The sequence below is a fragment of the Oryzias latipes genome, chromosome 15, assembly GCF_002234675.1.
Source record: "Oryzias latipes chromosome 15, ASM223467v1".
NCBI classification, from domain to species: Eukaryota; Metazoa; Chordata; class Actinopteri; order Beloniformes; family Adrianichthyidae; genus Oryzias; species Oryzias latipes.
Window position 1 is genome coordinate 6,637,219 of NC_019873.2, and position 20,172 is coordinate 6,657,390.

Here is a 20,172-nt window from a genome sequence, read left to right on the forward strand (position 1 = left end):
TTTGGAGTTATTATGCAGATGGAATTTTACAATCAGCCATCAAACTCCATGAGAACTGTAAAAAAGTCCGTTTTAAAAATATCCATCTGTCAATATCATTGAGAGATATTTACGCTTTCCTCGTCTGGCAGTTGGTTCTGATCCCTCTGTTAGGCACTGTGTGGTTGTGAGTCATGTGTAGAGCTGGCCCAGGTGTAGAGCACAGACACAACAAACAAAGCCACCAGGCAGGGGGTTATGCACAAACCAAAGATCCCACTTAATCCCTTTGGAGAAGCAGGTCCATTGTCTGTGCTTTGTTAGCAAGAGTCTGGTGGTTTCCAAAGGCTGCACAAAAATTGCTTTGGATGAACAACGCTTCAGTGAATGCAAGTTTATTTTGGTACGTGCAGTTAATGGGTGGCTTCTGAATTGGACATAAATGGTAAAACTGAAAGGTTTGTGTGTTGCATTTACAAAAATCAAATTTTTGAAGTAAAAGACACATTTCTGAGTTGGAACATTGAAGAGCCTCTCCAATAAAAATGTATTTGGTGCGTGGCTGTACATTTTGTACATAGAACCCAAAAATGTACTTTAAAATGTAGCTAGGCGTGACTGCAAGAGTTTTGAATGCAGAAGCCGGAAACTTGGATTTATGCACGTTTACACAGACTTTTCATTGGAAGTGGTTGCTTGAACATGCTTTGCTAAGGGCAATGTGAATGTAGCTCAAGGGAAACTCTAGTCAGTCTCAGAAGGAAGATCCTTTTTGTCTCCCATATATATGAAGCACCGCTTAACAATCGACAGCACATAGCCTTAGATAGCACAAGAAAGATAGAACACACACCTGATGGGTCAACTCTTTTCACCACTACAGACTCATACAAGAACCACTTTGCCACTGGCAACTCACAAGGGCTGAGCTGAGTCAAACTTACGGTCAAGGGCCAAGGCTGGAGGCACAAGCTTCCTTTTTAAAGCTCTGTTAGGATTCAAGTATGGATAATTCAGGACTTAACTTCAAGGGACTCCTCCACCTGGGGTAGGGAAAACCAACAAGAGCAAAGCTCTCAATTTACCGGTTAATCTTCGTTCCAAAACTCACCTGTGGTCATGAGCTCTGGCTCATGACCGAAAGAACAAGGTTCCAAATACAAGCGGCTGAAATGAGCGTCCTCTATAGGGTGGCTAGGCGCTCCCTTAGAGATGGGGTGAAAAGCTTGTTCACCCGCGGAGAGCTTGGAGTAGAACCGCTTCTCTTTCACATCGACCAGTTGAGGTGGCTCTGGCATCTAGTCCGGATACCTCCTGGACGCCTCCCTGGGGAGGTGTTCCAGGCATGTCCCACTGGGTGGAGACCCCGGGGAAGGCCCAGGACACCCTGGAGAGTCTATGTCTTTCGGCTGGCCTGAGAACGTCTTGGGCTGGATGAAGTGGCCATCTTGGCTTAAGGGCCGTACACATCTGGATGAATATCGGCGCACGTTATTCGCCAGCGTTTTTCAACGCGTTTTTTGTGTTCACACCCTAGCGATTTTCTCTGACGATGAGCCAAGTGAACATGCAAATTCATTCCCTGACGTTAGATGGCGCTTAATGTGAACAGAAATACTCCTGTACACAAGGTGGCGCTGCGCAACTTTATGCTTCTTAAACTCGCTTTTCACTCAGAAGAAGAGAGCAAGTATTTACGCGCTTGTAAGAATCATACAAAGAAAACATGAATATTTCCAGCGCCAGTAGCTCTAGCTCCAGTTCCAGCGATGAAGAAATTATTGTTCTGTTGAATGATGAAAGACGCCGGAAAAGACGCCGATTTTGGGTACATACCATAGTTACGAGAAGAGAAGAACATGGGGAGTTTTATCGACTGGTACAAGAGCTGAAAATGTATCATGAGCGTTTTCGGGGATATTTTAGAATGTCCGTCAGTGAGTGCATCTTCTTCGTCTTATTTCTTCGCAGCAGTGTAGACGCTACTTGGCGTCTATCTTCTGCGCCGTTACGTATGTGTGCTCAGCAAGACAGTTTTGTGTTTGAGTGCCCCCAAGTTGTGTTTTACTGTAACTTCAGAAGCTCCAGACACGTGTGCAAAAGCGCTATTCTCATTGGTCGTATAGGTTTTGATGCGGCGCGTCAAACCAAAAAAACGAACCCGAGGCGTTTTTAAAAAAATGACGCTTTTACGCGTGGCGTTTTTCGCGTCGGTGTGCACACTCACATTGGTGCCCTTTGTTTAGTCACGAGGCGTTAAACGTCGGCGAATATCGCGCGCGAAATTCGTCCCGGTGTGAACAGGCCTTTAGACTGCTTCCCCCGTGACCCGGTCCCGGGTAAGCAAAAGAAGATGGATGGATGGAACTTCTGGGGACTTGAACTGGTCTTCAGACAGATACAGATCTGACAATCATCAGCATACAATGAACAGAGAAATCCTTTCCAGCAATGAAAGTCAGGTATAAAATGTTGAGGAAAAGAACAGACTAAAACTGTACCCTGCAGAACCCCGTTTTTTCAAACTAGCATGCTTCACTCATTGTTCTGTCTGCTAAATGGGACCTTGAAGGGCCTATACCATGCAAAATCAATTTTTTGAGCTTTTAAGTGTGTTATAACGTTCATTCCTCACAAAAAAGAACCCAAAAATGTGTTTGATCCATTCACGCATTTCTAAGTATTCCTCTAAAAACCTGAGCTCTGAGCAACACCCCCTTCCAATCCACGAAAAAGAGCGGGTTCTCATGGGGTGATGTAGATAAGTGAGAACAGCCCCTTCCAGGAAGAGTCTGCACCACCCACAGGCTAACACACACATTTTCTCCACGGAGCTTGCAGTGATCTGTTAAAACGCTTTCCTTTTATATGCACAACATGCATATCCACCTTGGCAAAAGTTTGCTTGGGGGGGCGAGACGCAGACACGCTGCCGAGGCCGGCTCGAGGTTGACGTTATGAAATGAGCGGCACCCATTTGCCTCAGAGGTAGAGTCGTCTTACTGCTGGGTTGGAAAAGAACTCAGGAAAATAACTAGTATTTCATTTAAAAATTGTTCTTTTGTGTGCCAAAGGTGATATATAATCATTTAGATTGTTCACTATAAAAGGCTTAAGAATAGCATAGTATATAGGCCCTTCAATCGTTGAGGAACATTACCACACATGACCACTAGGTGCTGCAGCTGAGATACTAAAATACAGTCATATTTTGTGTAAAAAACAGGGGCTACATTGAGCAGGGTTAAATTTATGTCATTGTCTAGGGCAGTTTTCAGGAGGATTTCATTAAGGATGGGTCTTTATGCATTAATGCCATTTGGAAATTTACAAGGACTTGACCAGGAAATAGACAGAACCAACAACCCAAGAGTGCACAAATCAATTCCTCATTAGTATCTGAAACAAATGTTGGTATCAGGAAGGCTTCTGTTAAACCTGCGAGAGTCCATGATTTTTTTGAAGATAGCAATCTGCTTTCATCTGGCTCTGTAGGTTGGACATCAAGATAACACACTTAGTTTTTCATATGTATGGCAACACCCACACTCAAATGCTGTCACTTCTCAACCCACAGCTGGGTTACACCATCACTATCCTTCTAAATGCTTTGTCACCCTGGTAATGGGCGGCCCAGAGACACACTCTCTGGTGGACTCCTACTGGCAGGCATATCCTTAAAACAGCGTCCCTCGGCAGCACTTGTCATCTACATGTCAGTAAATCCAGCTTCCTTCCTCCCACACAGACGCACTTTCAATATTTTCTCTTGAAAAATATCCCACCATCTTCTCCCACTATCCACACACTCCTGCACCCATCCCCCAGCCCTCCACCGACCCTTCAGTTGGTAACGAGGCCCATTTCTCCCCTGACGACAGCTTGTCTCTCTTTGCCGCTGATCCTCACCCTTCTTCCATCACTTCATCCATCTCTCCGTTCTTGGTTTTCTCCCTCCCTCTATTTCCCCCTGCCCCCCCCCCCCAATCCTACGACAGCAGAGTGCAGAATAACTAGAGCAGCCTTCCACGGCGTACCAGATACGGCGAACACCATGTCTCTTTCTCGATCCTCCCTTCACTCTCATGGATGAGTGATGTCCATGACAGGCTTTGCATCCTCTGAGAGCCCCTTTTGGCAATTAACACACACACATGCACACCAACATGTTCTCATCAGAGGCTCCCACATCACTTTACCAGTTGTCTTCACCTAAAAAGGCCAGGCGGAAACACTCTACCCATCAGCGTCTCAGTTCAGGCACACATCTCACACACTTGTACAGCTCTCTGTTGATGAATATCTTCGCTGTGAGTCTGATTCCATCAATCCATCTGTGTACTGTGAGCTGCTAATGTGGCCTGAGCACTTTATCCCGCGGCTGCATGGATCCAAATGCACTCTTTAGAACATTACTGCGTACAAAGGTGCATAAATATTTAAGGCTTTCTTTGTTTTGTGTTTAAGTGGAAAACACGAACTAGAGAATTCAAGTCTGTGATTGTTTTCCTGCCACTTCCTTTTCTTGTGATGTATTTTGTTTTATAATCACAGCTACTGTTATCGGTGACAATAAAAAAAAACAGGTTTGACCAAACATAGCCTGGGGCCAATTGAGCTATTTACAGTTTATTTTCCTAACAGAATACTGTTTGTACCAATTCATTAGACGATGAGGGTGCTTCACACCTTCACACGGAGCCGATAGGTCAAAGGGAAGCGTGAATTTATGAGGAAATGAGTGACGTGTTTCTCTCTCCAGTTTGCTCCTGACGAAGGTGAAGCTGGAGGAGGCCATGTTTGGACCCGCTGCAGCGCTGCAGACCTGTGAGGAGATGCTGCAATGCTGGCTGAGCCATCACGATGTCAGCCGCTCCAGGTGAGCATGCAAAAGACAATGTCTGTTGCTTTTCCTGCATCATGAAAACTACCAACCTCCAAATAGTTATTGTTTTATTCCCATTATATCTAAAGCTATGTTCACATCGCCCTCTGTAATGCGAATTCCAATGAAAATCAAGATTCGCCAGTTTTGCAGCGCTTTGACATTTTGCACCAAGCCTCTTCCAACTCTTCCAACATGCACTAGAATCGGGTCTTTGACTTCATAAGAGAACTAAATAGAGTGAGTGTGACGTCACCCTCAAAAAATGGCTTACTTCCAGCTCCAGCGTACAGGTGTGCCCATTTTTCTCCCGCAGACAGCCCATATCCACCGGTAAGGGCAATTGTGACTAAGGCATAAAACCTTGTTTGAATGCATTTTCTGGACCAAATTAAACTACTTAAGATTAAGTGGATTTTCTACTTAGAAACAGTTATTTCTCCCTATGTGTGTATTTTATTATCTCCTGGTAAATATTAACTGACCTAAATTGCATTATGCTAGAGTTGTGAACCTAAATCACAGGACTTTTGACTGAACTGATCACAGAGATTTAAAAAATAAAAATATTAGAGGATTTAAAACTCTGTCCCTTCTTCAACAACTCCACACAAAAATGTGGCTAAGAAAAACATTTTATTCAGTCACACGAACCTTAAAATGAGCAGCAAAGCCACAGATTTTGGCAGGCGCACCAACATGATTTCTCCACTTTGTTTTTATTACTCAGACTCTCACAAGTTCACAGTGTTCCAGTCAAATGCTCATTTTAAATATTATGCAAACTGCCGATGAGAGAGTAAGACAAAAGAAAAGCTTTTGTTTCCCTGATCCTTGTCCTTTAGTAAGACGAGAACAGTAGATGACGTTTGCTCCGCCCACTTCAACAACTTGCAGAAGATGATCCGATTTTAGAACCAGATTGTAAAGTAGTTTAGTTTTGGTGTGAGATCTGACTTTTTAATTAAACCTGGAGTCAATGGGAAGGTGCCCTCTTTTCCATCTTGTTTTAAAGTGGTCTTTTAAGGAACTGCATCATTTGTACAAGATATTTACAGAGATTCTCTGCAGCACAAAGTGATTCCCAGACCAAGAAAAGACCAGAAGCAACGCGTAAGCTGATCAGTCGAGAACAAACGCACATCAACAACTATTATCAAAACAAAAAAGATACAAGATTATTAGATATTAAAATAAAAGAAACTGGGTCTACACTGGAAGTAAGCCTGGAGCAAAAATAAAATATGGCTCCACCATTGCTCGCCATCTAATTTTAGGCTGGGGACTGCAAGCTAGCGGGAGAGAGTGTAAACAGAGAGCTTTCAGCAATGAAGAGGGAAAGGTTTTTTCTTTTTAAACCACTGGAAACATTTTGAAAGTAGACCAAAAGATGAGAGGAGTGGGTCTTTCAGTACTTTTGACTTCTTTTTTTCAAATAGAATTTCAAGTATTGGTGGAAAGTTTATCTATTTAAATATGGGACTCATAAAAGGGGCTACGGGTTTTGCGTGTGTTGATAGTTCCTTTAATCACTTTTACACATACATGAAGGTACATGTATTCATGAACTGCAGCTAATACACAAGCATGTGAAGAAATGTATTTTCAGTTTTAGCTCAGAGTGAGCAGAAACACTTTGTGATCCGTCCTTTTCCTCTGCCTTAGTGCTCCAACACATTACCTATCTATATATTTATCTATATGTCTATTTATATATCTGTCTAACACATTCCTCTATCTATTATGCTGCATGAGTGCTCTTCATCTCTGCCAGCATCAGGATGAATCTGAGTTGCAGCAGCACTGCAATCTTTTTGCCTCTTGTTTGGGAAAATGTAATGAGTGGGTTTCAAATGCAGCGCCGCTCGCGCACAAAGACTCAAAGAACATTTTACTGTATTGCAGTACTTGAAACATGTTTTTAGAGTATAGAATGATAACATGATGTGGGACAAATGCACAGAATGTTCTTGCACAACTGGAATAAATGTTTAATTGGAGAGAACACACAAACAATATTTGAATGCGATAAAGACAATAACACACACACTTTAGTTTGTCTTAATTTAGGTTTTAACTTGGAAAAATGTGATTTTTTCCCCCACAATTTTCTTTTTTAAACGGACTGTGAAGACAAACCATACTCTTAAATTGGAAATTAAACTATTAACATTCATTACAGCCTGCATGACCATATGTTCATGAAAGCAAGGGCAGCTTTAAAAAAGACAATAGAAAAAAATGTTGTGAAAATGAAAGAATGTTTTTAAAAACACGAAAAAGCAGAAAAAGCCTTTCTCAGACAGGACTGAATAAATTAATATTTGAAGCAAAAGGAATACAGTAGTGCACGTGAGGCGCTGTAGCTTTTGTTGACAACAATTTGGACTTTGGCTGTTGTCAAATTTTGTCTTACAATGTCTGTTTACATTGGCTTGCAAAAGTATTCATACCCCATATTTCCTCACATTATAACCACAAACATAAATATACTGGACCAACACAAAGTGGCATACAGTTGTCAACTTTTCAGTTTTCACTTAAAAACTTTCCGTTTTTAACTGAAAAGTGCAGTGTGCAATATTATTCAGCCTCCATAATTTGTGGAACCCCCTTCTGCTGCCGTTACAGCTGCACATCTTTTGGGTGAGTCTCTTAGCAGTTTTGCACATCTAGAGATTGAAATTTTCAGGCTGAGCTAGATTAGATGGAGAATGTTTGTGAGCAGCAGTTTTCAGATCTTTCCACAGATTCTGGATTGGATTCAGGTCTGCTCTTTGACTGGGTCATTCCAGCACATGATTACGTTTTATTTTAAACCATTCCATGGTAGCCTTGTGTTTACATAAAGGGTCGTGGTCCTGTTGGAAGGTGAAGCCCCGCCTTATTCTCAAGTATTTTGCAGACTCCTACATGTTTTCTTCCTAGATTTCCCTGTATTTGGCTCCATCCATCTTCCCATCAACTCTGACCAGCTTCCCTGCCCCTGCTGAAGAGAAGCAGCCCCAGAGCATGACGGTGCCACCACCATGTTTGGTAGTGTGGCACATTAGGTTTCTGCCACACATATAGTTTTGCCTTTTGGCCAAAATCTTCTGTTTTGGTTACATATGACCAGATCTCCTTCTTCCACACATTTTGGGTCCCTCACATGGCTCCTGGCAAACTGCAAACAGAACCTTTTTGGGGTTTTCTTTTAACAACAGCTTTCCTCTTGCTACTCATCCATGAAGCCCAGATCTGTGGAGTGTAAGACTGATAGTTATCCTATGGACGAATTCCCCCATCTGAGCTGTAGATCTCTGTTCGTCCAGAGTCCCCGTGCGGGTCTTGGCTGCATCTCAGTGCTCTCCGTGTTCGGCCTGTTCGCTTAGGTGTACGGCCATGTCTCAGTAGGTTTTCAGTTTTGCTATACTCTTTCCATTTGGGGATGATGGGCTCAGCAGTGAGATGTGAGATGTTCAAAGCTTGGGAAACCTAACCCTGCCTTAAATTTCTCCACTGCTTTATACCAAGCCTGTCTGGTGTGTTCGTTGGACTTCATGAAGCTCTTCGCTCCCCAATATTCTCTTCACATACCACAGAAGCCGTCAAAGAACAGCTGTGTTTGTACTGAGATTAAATGACACATAGGTGGACTCTATTTAGTCATTTAGTTTGATCTGTCTGCAGTCTGTAGGCGACATCTGAAGGTAACTGGATGCACTCAGAGAAAAGGGGGCTAAATACTTTTGCACACGACACTTTTAATTTTTTATTTGTAAAAACAAAAAAAAAAGGCATGTATAATTTTCTTTCTGACAACTGTATGCCACTCTGTGTTGGTTTTTCACATAAAATTCCAATAAAATATGTTTGTGGTCATAACGTGAGAAAACGAGGAACCCCAAAGCTCCTGAAGCTTGAAAGCCATTCTCCTTTTCTATTAGAGAACAGAATTTATGGTTTTACAAATATAAAGGTTACAAGCTGCAAAGAACCCTGCACCATCATACCACCACCACCATGTTTGACTCTTGCAGTGATGTGCTTCTTTTAAGATATTTTTGTCAATGGGAAATGTTATGGTATTGCTTAGCAGACTCTTTCTCGTTGAACTGTCCAATGGATCCATTTTTGGCTTTTTTGTTGAGGGGATCCTAAGTGGGATCCTCCACACAGTGACTAACCCTTCTTGTGGAACGGGATCATTGGAGTGGGACCTCCCAGGTCTGGCTGCTTGCTTTGATTGGGGGTATCCCATAGTGACGTTCTCTGTGATCATGACTGGGTTGGACACTGGCGTGGACAGTTCCCCAAAATATAATTTTCTCCCATCAGCATGAAGCCCAGTTTACGCTTTGGTTTCTATTTTTCTGAGTATTTTTTTCTTTTTTTTGTGTCACTTGATGTTTCAGAATGTTTGGTCCTGGGAGGTCAGGAGGGTGCAACCCATTCTGTGTATCCCTTGTGCTATTCTAGGCACTTGAACATTGGGAGTTGGGTCATCCAGACCCACTAGACCAGGGGTCGGGAACCTATGGCTCGCGAGCCATATATGGCTCTTTTGATGGTCACATGTGGCTCGCAGACAAATCTTTAATTCAATTTTTTTTCCTTCATTAGACCAGTCCTTCTCGTGCGCGATGCGATGGCAGAGGCGCGCAGTAGTAGCGGTGCTTAGAGAGACAAATCTGCGCCAGCACTAGTATAAGTTTAAAATTGTCTATTAATTCACAGAGTTTGTACCACCCGGAAACCTGTGAATTGCCGTGCCTAAAACTGCGCGCTCCCGTCTCTGAGAAAGAGCGCGCAGTTGCGGGGACGGGATGTGTGAGGGAGAAAGCAGAGGGTGGGGCTGAGGTGTTGTGGGGACAGGCTGCAGGTGAATCGCGCAGGGATTGTAAAAACGTAAAACCCGCTGCCTGTCACTCACTGCAGCGTGTGAGTGTGTGTTTGGCTCCATGTCTGTCTCACATCTACAAAACATTCATACCAACCTAAGATCACGTTTAAAGTCTCAACGCCTGCATGAAGCAGAAACTCACCACGTAAACCAGACTAGACCATCAGCAAAACTACCACGAGAAATACTCATCATTTATTAGAAACAGCATAACAATGTTATTAAAAAGAATCCACAGACTTATTGTACTTTAAAAATGTTGAAATTACATCAAATGCACACATTCACTTGTATTTTAGTTTTAAACATATTGTCGCGGACTGAGTTGGATGGCTGTTGGGCCGCGTTAAAAGTTCTGGAGTTCATGGAACGCATCGATCAAGCAGAGATCTGATTGGCCCTCAGTTCTGTCGCTCAGCCTGTTGTTAGGTAGTTTGGACCAATGGGGTTCAGCTATGGGCCGAATAAGGGAAATGGGAGGGCTACAGCGGGAGCAGGGGAATATAAAGTTGGGAGACGCGCTCTCGTCTCGTCTCGGCGGGAGAGATTCAGGAGCTGCTGAATTAATTGTTCGGCGTTTGTTGCGGTCTGCAGTAACCCGAATAAAGAACCTTAAAAGAGGTTAAATCCCCGTGCCTCAGTGTGGGAAAGGGACACTACATTATTGTATGGCTCTTTCGAAATTACATTTCAAAATATGTGGCGTTTATGGCTCTCTTGGCCAAAAAGGTTCCCGACCCCTGCACTAGACAGTGGTCTGAACCTTTTTTCTTCAATGATTTGTGATCTTCACTGGTGTCCATGGATTTCATGAAATTTTTCCACCTTTATCCACCTTTTTCATGGTAGGGAGAACACGTCAATGGAAGGGTGGGGTCATCTAAGATAGCACAAGGGTTAATTTATCATTTCATTTTTTTTTTTACTTTTTTACATTTGTAAAGCACTTTGTGTTACACTTAAGTGAAAAGTGCTTCATAAATAAAGTTTGATTTGGTTCTATTTAAATCCTGACCTCTGACCTCAATAGAGTCAGTAGAACACTGCAGTTCTTTACATGTCGTTCTCTTGTATTGTGACATCCTGAAAAGGTCCTGATTATGTTCTTGAAGGGATTTCGGTCAGTCTGTCACTCCTAAGGCTCTACAGTGTTCCAAGGTTCTCCAGTTGTGTCACTTCAGTTCCCCGAAGTCCTTTTTCTGTAGAAATGACTAACACAGTACATTTTGGAGACATTGTGTCCCATCTGTTCTTGGAATTTTTAGATGACACCCTGAAATTATGAGGTCTTTTGGCTTACCTCACTTGGACAGAAAGAGTCTGTTAAAGTTGTTTCTTGGTTTATCCTGCCCCACTCTTGCAGCTTTGAGCAATTAAAAAAAAACACCTGCATGCTGAATGAGACAATAAAGCTGACAACGTTGCTTAAAAACTAGCTCTGACCTCTGATGTACCAGGCTATTACAGAATCTGCTCCTCTGTAACCCCTTGTGCTATCTTAGATGACCCCACCCTCACATTGACGTGTTCTTCCTACCATGACAAAGGTGGATAAAGGTGGAAAGATTTCATGTAATCCATGGACACCAGTGAGGTTCACAAATCATTGAAGAAATATGGTTCAGAGCACTGTCTAGTGGGTCTAGATGACCCAACTCCCAATGCTAAAGTGCCTAGGATAGCACAAGGGTTAAAAGCACACAGTATGCTTCTCTGTCTTTGAGACATCTCTGACTCTTCTGTGTTTGCACATGTCTGCGCTGGCGTGCGTAACAGCGAGACGGATGACAGCAGCAGCCTCCCGATGGCTGACAGGACAGAGATCAGCCCCGGAGGCCAGAAGCTCTCCGTCCACCTCCACCTGCCGGACTTCCACGATGGATCCACAGGTGTGTTTGTTCTGCCTGTCTGTCCTCCTGCACATTTGAACTGCTGCACATATTGATCGTTTCGAGTTTAATACATACACTTACCCTTTAGCAGTGGAAAAGGCTCATTTGCAGCTCAGCCCAGCTTCCTCAGCGTTTGACCTATTCTGGATTAGAACCTTGTTTGCCCATCTGCGCCTCCTTTCTGGGGAGCAGATGCGCTGCTTAAATATGAATTATGTGACTCATATCTTCACCTGTGCTTCTCCCAGGATCACGCTGTTCAGACACAGGAAATTTCACAATGTTCTGAGGCTTGAAAAAGAATTAAAGCTTGTGCTGCTCTGCATGGGTCAGCGTTTGCTCATTCTGTCTGTAAAATGGCTAAATTGCCAGATTTGTAACAGTTTAAGGGAAGATTATAGCTAAATATTGTTCCCATGTGTTCTGTTGTATTTAAGGTTCCCACAGCTCTCCGTCAGTCGCTGTGTCTCGTCTGGATGCGGCGCTGTCCGAGGTGTCCGACATGAGCTCCACCCGCCGCCATGGACCTCCCCACATCTGGATCACCCTGGAGCGCGTCTGGCTGCAGGCCGGTACGACACATGACTTATAATGATGTTTGAAAAGCCCTGGAATCTCCAGGACAATTTGATTTCAGACGTCCCACAATGAGCCTTTTACTGCAGGATTAACCATTTATCATAACGTGATCCATGTGAGTTCTGTTAGTGGAGCACAGAAATAAATCTGTTTGAATTTACTTTAAGTAAGCAATGACTTTGATGAAAGCTTTTGGCGTAAAGGGATTTCAATGGGAGCCAGTTTACCTTACCAATGGTGTTGAGCCTTAACGACACAAGTTTTAGGAGATTCCACAGATAAGATGCAGATTCTTCAAGTAAAATAGCTGTTATGTCCATATGTTAATGTGAAGATGGTACACCGTGTTTATAAGCATCACAGAGTTTAGAGGTCAAAAGCCACAACCTAAACTATCCACTGGAGGGATCCCCAAACAGTTTGCAACAAGGGATTTCAACAGATTGTAAAAAATATAAAAATCGAAAACATTTTAAGCCAATAAAGCGTTTATTTTGGCTGCAAACTTTGATTTTAACAGAAAATTTTCTCTTTTTTTCTATTTTGTGAACTGCAGGGTTTTCTTTAGTGTTTAGACCCAGAAAACATAAACTTCTTTTACAGTTTTTCTCAGTCGCTTTAGTACAATTCTCAGATCAGAATTGAAGTTTGCAAATACGTGTGTGCATTTCTCAAAACAATTTGTACAAACAGCAAAACTCTATGGATTTCTTGCAAAAGCCTGTAACTTGCTCAAAATCTTTAGTTCATCTCTCAAAACTAAGTCTATATGTCACTGAACATGTCAGTGCCATCAGAATGTCAAGTCCTTGTGTCATTGTCTACGAACAAGACAGTCAAATGACTTAGTCATGTTGTCAAAATAACTGTACTTTAGAGGGAGGTTCTGATGGAAACTATGGCTAAAGTTATGATGACAATTAGTGTAAAATGTAAGTTACACCTTTTTTGTTTGATTGCAAGAGACTGGACAAGATTCACATTTACACTTTTATTGTTCATATTGTAATTTGTTGACAGACCATATCACACCAACATAGAAAAAACCCACTGCAAACAGTAACACAAAGGGAAAAAAAGATAGGACAATATTCTGTCCAACAGTACAGGCAGTGCAGTAGGAATTGGTGTGGTCTTCCTACACCTCTTGTCGTTCCTGTATGTTAGGCCACAAATTCTCATCCACATCACAGCGAATATCCTCTCTTGCAATGCAGCGAAATATTTTTGTCACATTATGACAACTTGGTCAGCCATTTTGCAGTTAATGACTTATACGATGAACTAATGACTAGGTGTTTTGAGGAGTAAGACTATTGCACAGTGAACTATATAATACATTTTGATCAACATGACATAAACAATTGATAATGTAGCAAAGAGCAGAGAATTGTCCATAATCATTTGCATGGATGTACCAAAACAATTGCAACTTGTTCAAAGAAGTGAGAAATTGCTTATATGATGTGCACAAGTGACATCATGATGTGAACAAATAGTTTTGGGAATTTTATTCTGATCTGAGAATTGTACTAAAGCGACTGAGAAAAACTGTAAGCATTGTTACTGTTTCTGTCAATCTTTCAGGTTTCCTTAGTTTGTGTGTTGTGAAGGTTGTGTGAAAGTATTCTCAGAAGTACAACTCAGTCCTGCACACTCTTGCAGATTTGAGTTTTTTTTTGTATTTTGAGTGGTCGGTACTTTTTCAAACACTGGAGGCAGTGTTTCTGTGTCATTTTCTAGGACATAGAAAGAGCGGATGGATGGATGGATGGATGGATGGATGGATGGATGGATGGATGGATGGATGGATGGATGGATGGATGGATGGATGGATGGATGGATGGATGGATGGATGGATAGATGGATAGATGGATAGATAGATAGATAGATAGATAGATAGATAGATAGATAGATAGATAGATAGATAGATAGATAGATAGATAGATAGATAGATAGATAGATAGATAGATAGATAGATAGATAGATAGATAGATAGATAGATGAGTTATCCAGACATACAGCTGTGAGACCACTGAATCTGAACTACTGAGAAATAATATTTAATCTTTTTAAAAGGTTCTTCAGGTTAATATAATTCTGTTTAGTCTGAAAGTGTGAATTCCTGTATGTGAGTAAAGACAGATTGGCAAAAATACAGACAGCTGTTACCTTCATCCCTTCAGCCATCATCAGTCTGCCTGTGGATGCTCATAGGACATCACACTGATGGATGCAACAATGCTCCATTCATCCACTCAGCTGGAGTGGGTGAAGCATGAGAACCAAGCAGGAATCCATGCAGAAAAGGCGGTGTTGCACCCAGTTAGCCAAAGCATTACAGTGCAAGACTAAAGGGGGGCGAGGGAATGGACTTATGTAAAAATGTCCTGTGATTTCTGTGCACACTCTGTTCTAACCTTTAGCCCCAGCTAAATAACAGGGACAGGTTTGTCGAGCTGTGTGTTTCTTCCCAGGATTCCTATTCTTTTAGGTCACTTCCTGTCTGAATCCCACATCCTCATCACCTGATGAGAAGAAACACAAATGCAGAATCATTATTTCAGAACAGTCTGCACAAATATAAATACTTATTATACTGTTTTTTGCTAAGAGCTCAGGTGAGAGCAGGAAAACACGTTACATAAACCTCCTCCCTGAAATGGATCTATGAAGAGGAACCCCAAGGCTGAGAAACAGCCCTTTTTTTGTTTGCTTCCGCAGTTTCCCATCTGTGCATCCATGAGACTCAGGTAAACAAACAAACCCCTCCCCACCCAGCAAACACATGGGTCCCTTCCACTCAGGAGCAGCTCGCCGTTAGGTTATCACATCACATTGAAGCAGATCTCTCCCCCTGTAGTGCTCAAATGATTGACAGCTCGCCCTTCCTGTGCGGACACGCCCCCCTCTTTCAGTCCCAGGGGCAGTTCCTTTTGCATTACTGTAGTACTGCAGTACCTGCTTGCAGTCTTATTTGCTAAGCAGAATGCTTGTGGGCGTGATGTTTTGGGTTTTTGCCTGGGATTTGTCCTCATCTTCCCAGGAGGGGCGGAAGGGGGGCCAGGCAGCTTTGGTGTTTGATGGCCTTATTTAGGCAAAAGTTTCTAGACTGCTCGCTCTCTTTCACTGTGCAACTGTGTGCAATTGTGTCCAAGCACTTCCGAGCAGTCCAATATGCATTTCAGCGGATCATCTGAATCTCTTTGAAAAAGTTTTATGTGCCCCCACCCCACCCAGCCTGTCTGACCTGCCCTCACCCCTGCCCACCCTCCCCGCAGGTGAGCTGTTCATGGCGGATTGCCGGTTCAAGGAGGCCCAGTACTGCATAGCGGAGGCAGCATCCCTTTTCCCCAACTCTCACTCCGTGCTGCTGCAGCGAGGTCGCCTGGCCGAGCTCCGAGGGCAACCGGACGACGCCAAAGGTCACTATGACGAGGCCCTGGCCATCCATCCGACGGGGGAGCGCATACTGGTACACATGGTGAGCGACGGGGAAAGCTGCAGCGGCTGCAAAATTGAATTAAAACTTACATAACACTGCTCCGTTCAGTGTTGTGCACGCAAACACAGTGGGAGGCACACACACACAAACACACACACACACAACATGCTCGGATGCACTGATACATTAAGTGCTTTATTTGACTCTATTAAATTAGAACTGACGTATAATACAGGCGGAGCAAATGCACACACTCGCACAGCTGCACACACACTCACACACATTTGTAATGCTTTACTTGACTTCAAGAATTACGCCAAATTGTTTGTTACGCAAGAATTGCAGAATTAAGTCAGACTTGTTCAGTCATGTACGAACATGTGCTGCAGGAAGGTTCACAAAATTTCATAAATTCAGCAAATTCAATTACAATGAAATTCAATTCAGTTCATTTATTTCAGTCGCACACAGCACAAACAAAGCACACACATTCATTCCTTCAGGCAAGCCAGTGTTTATTCTAACTCAGGGTAGAAAAATGACATACAAACGCTCTACTTTTTAGGGTTTTTCCAGATGCACAAGTAGCTCAAAATCTTTCATTTATTTACCATAAAAACCCTCAAATGTTTGTTTTTTATGAATGCTTTGACAGATGTTCTGTCTTTAACCCATAAGAACCCATGATAACACCAGTGGAACAGAAAAACATCAGGAATGTGTTCTGCGGTCCGCTTGGTCTGCTGCAGGGGCGGAGCTAAAGCATATTATATGGGGGCGTGGGAGGGGGCAGAAGACTTTGGAAGGTTAACAAAACAGCAGAGAGGAAGGCCCTTGCAAAAGAAAAGACTAAAAATACACATTTGAAACCGTTTTATTATCGTTTCTTGTTTCTATTTGCAATGCTTAAAGAAGCATGTATTAATTATTTCTTAATTTTTGTCAGTAATGATACTAATAATCACTTAAAATTAGGGGGGCACAAGTGGGGCAGGGCTTTTTGCTGGGGGGCAGCTGCCCTCTTCTGCCCCCCTGTAGTTCCAGCCCTGGTCTGTGGTACTGTATGTTCCACGTACTTTTATCTTAAAAGAAAAATAGATTGGGGTTCTCATGGCTTTAAAACATACTTATAAGTTTTCTTTTAAAACTTTTGACAACTTTCTTACAAAAACAAAACAGTCCTTGGTAGAATCTACTCAAAAGCCAGTAAGAATGGGTGCTGAATTAGTGGCATTTTGCCTCTTTATGTAGAGAAAATCTCTCTATCATTTAATGGTCAATTTCAAATAGTATTCCTGATCCGTTCAAAGGTTTTGAAACCAAATGCAACTATTTTTACCCTTTATTAAGTTTAACTAACCTTGTCCTTAGATTGAAGATAGACTTTAAATGACATTCAGATCAGCTAAAGGGAGGGAGCAGCTCCACCTCGTTGTTTGACTGCAGCGCCGTACACACATCTGACAATCTTTTCCACTTTTGTAATTATTTCCATTTCATTCATTTAGTCAGTTTTACTATAGCAACCAATACTGCCATTGTAGTAATCAGATTACCATCATGTGCTGACATTAGGACTGACTGCTGTTCTGTGGTCCCACCCTCAGCAAAAGGCAAAACTTCCTTCAAATCAATAAATTTCTTTGCTTTATATTGCTATTTATTGATTAATTTGTTGTTGTTTATGTTTAGGATGATAAAGATTGCAATTTGAATTCAAATACAAATACTACAGTAGAGGGGGGGAAATAGTTGAAGATCCACTCATGAAAACGTTGTTTTAGTTGTTAAGGCTGCATCAAAAGCTGCGTCTGGGTTAAATAGAAGTTATAGAGTGAGTGCAGTGACTGAATAGTTCCGCCACAGAAAGACATGTATTTGGTCTGCATAACGTTTGTTCTTTGCTTCAGGATAAAGTTTGTATTTATGGCCATGTATTGTATGTCTTGTACACAATTTTTAGGACATATAAAGTCCAAAACATTTTTTTCGGCACATCAAGTTTTCTTTCATCTTTTTTAAAGTAGTTAATGGAGTTTCCTAGATTTTTTTTAGAGGAAACCCTGTGACAGTTTCATTCATGGTTCGTTTTTATCTAAAAACAAAATTTAGGTTTGAAATTAATTTGGCTGATGGTTCAAAAGTTCAAAAGACATGTTAGATATGTTCAACTAGTGAAGCTGTAATCCTGGAATGCTGCTTGTCAGCTGCGCAGTCATTGGTGCGTCAGCATCATAGCTGTGATCCTTCTCGCTTTGATCATCTCCTTGCTGCTCTGTCATTCTGTCAGATGTTCTTTTTCTGCAACAAATTCTTAGAAACAAATCAGTTTTTGATCCTGAACCAACCAATAAGAAAACGGTAATCTGATATCCTGTCACTCCCCCACTCCTGTTCATCCCAGCCGGTTCCACCTCTGTGGGATCTTCTGGAGCTCACTCCCACTCACTCTTTTTCTGCCCTTCTGTCCTCCAGATGATCCACTGGATTACCCACCGCTACTCTGACCTCCCAACTTTCTCAGTTGTGGTTTTGAACGAAGCACAGAGGGATCTTCCTGAAATCCTGAACTAGCGTCATGTGACACGGCAGCACATTTATCTGTGGTATCCATGGCTACAATAGATGTGCGGCTTGATATCGCTTAAGCATTAGCCATACTGTGACCACATAAGGCAAGCGTTAAGCTCTGGCTGCTCACTTTTAGATGGATTTGTGTGCAGTAGCGCTGTCCCAGGGGTACGCATCTCTTCCATATTTGGCCTGTGGGAGAACCAATCCCAGGGGGTGAAACGCTGAAACAAAGCCAGCTGGCAGCGACCTACTCTGGGTTTCTTACAGGACAGATGTGTCTCAGTCTGAGTTTGCATGTGTGGGTGACTGCACATGTGTTTCGGCATGACTGTGTTTGTGTATGCCAGCTTTCCTCTATGGATTTGGCCCACATGCGGACTATTTGTGCTTTTTTGAGTAAACTATATGAATGCATTAGAGCCTCTTTTTTTTGCAGGCAAGTAATTGACCCAAATACAAAAACCTCTGCATTCTGGGAAGGAGATAAGTAGTGGGACAGTGCTTCATTAGACATGCTGGAGGAGCATTGTGGTAAATAACTGCATTCTTCCACTGTGACAGAGCGAGTGGGACAGTGCGTGGGACCTTTGATTTGACGCTCTGTCTATATTGTAGCTTGCATCAGGCTGCCAGATTCCAGCCTACAGTTGCTGCTACTCTGAGCAGATCCGTGCATTTATTTTTGTACTAGATCTGCTGTGGACGCTTTGTGTGCCAGTGGCCCATTTACTCTGCTCTGCCTTAAAGGGAATTCTGGTGATATTCTCGGTTGATATTTTTAAACCTGAGCTATTATTCTGCAAAAGTACATACTGTACTTTCCTTGACGGTTCTTTAGATGCCGGCAGCTTTTTAATGACTTGGCTGCACATTAAAGAGGATGCACTCCTCCTGTGTTATAGCTGCAAACCTCCTCCTACTTTCAGTCAGCATGTCTAACTTTCTTTCAGTCCTTTTGTGGACATTAATAAGTACTATGGATCAATAATTTCTAATATAAGGTCAGTAAAGACGTTTCTGGAAATTCAAAATTAAAATAATTGTGAAACAATCTATATAAAACTTTTTTTTTAATTGAGAAGATTTTCCATTGGAGAGAATTCCTTTTATTCTCTCTATCTCAGGTGTCTCGCAAAGCTTCGGTGTACGATATATAACTTGTAAATTGTGCGAAAAGTAATGCAAAGTATTGTCTGGAGCAAATTGGCCGATTTGCGCGGTTTACTATTTTATGAATAATTAGCTAAAAGGACAAGGATTAAACGTCAAGTCAAAGTTTTTGAATGTACTGATAGTACATAGACTGGAGTACGGTGGCCTTGAAGTCCAAATCACATCAACAAATCACTCAATGCAAAAACATATGAAAGATGACGACAATTAAGAAGGAAAACAAATAATAATAAATAAATAAAAACATTACAGTCTAGAAATCAAAATTCTTGAAACCAAAATGTAAAAAATACATTTTGTCAAACCAAATAAAATATTAAAAATGAAACATTATAAGAAACCTGAAAAGTTAGGAACTATGAGACATCACTGATTGGACGACATTTGAGTTTTGAAGAAGAGGGAAAGCAGAAGGATGTTTTTTCCTGATCTGTGGTTAGAGTTGATTAACACTGAACTTTTGCAGCTTAAAGAAATTTGACTAATTGTTTCCTGTTCAAAAGGTAAACAAACATCACCATCCAATCAGTGATGTCCAAGCATCAGTTCACACAAATGTTACAATATCCTGATGTATTGATTGTATAACTGCTGTGTTGGACAGGATGCAATTGAAAACCCTGATGTTTTCACTACTCACTACATTGTGCTCTATGTTTGCCATTTCGTTGAGCTGTCCGGATCTACAATTTTCAAATGCTCTAAAAATATCCAAAAGTCCCTGCAAAAAACTAGTGTGCATTAATGCTTACTAGATTCG

General features: G+C 41.9%; 1 protein-coding gene across 2 annotated transcripts in view; it reads left to right on the forward strand.

Annotated features, from left to right (window-relative positions):
• The window catches only part of LOC101155292 (tetratricopeptide repeat protein 7A), a 76,574-nt gene that overhangs the window by 42,967 nt on the left and 13,435 nt on the right, over positions 1–20,172 (forward strand). Inside the window, exons 17-20 of one of the 2 annotated variants that reach the window (XM_023963404.1) lie at positions 4,742–4,858; positions 11,526–11,638; positions 12,079–12,213; positions 15,502–15,704. In XM_023963404.1, coding sequence (XP_023819172.1) covers positions 4,742–4,858; positions 11,526–11,638; positions 12,079–12,213; positions 15,502–15,704 — 568 coding nt within the window. Of the gene's footprint in view, positions 1–4,741; positions 4,859–11,525; positions 11,639–12,078; positions 12,214–14,944; positions 15,394–15,501; positions 15,705–20,172 lie in introns of those variants that run through there. The other variant, XM_023963405.1, reaches the window with a different exon arrangement.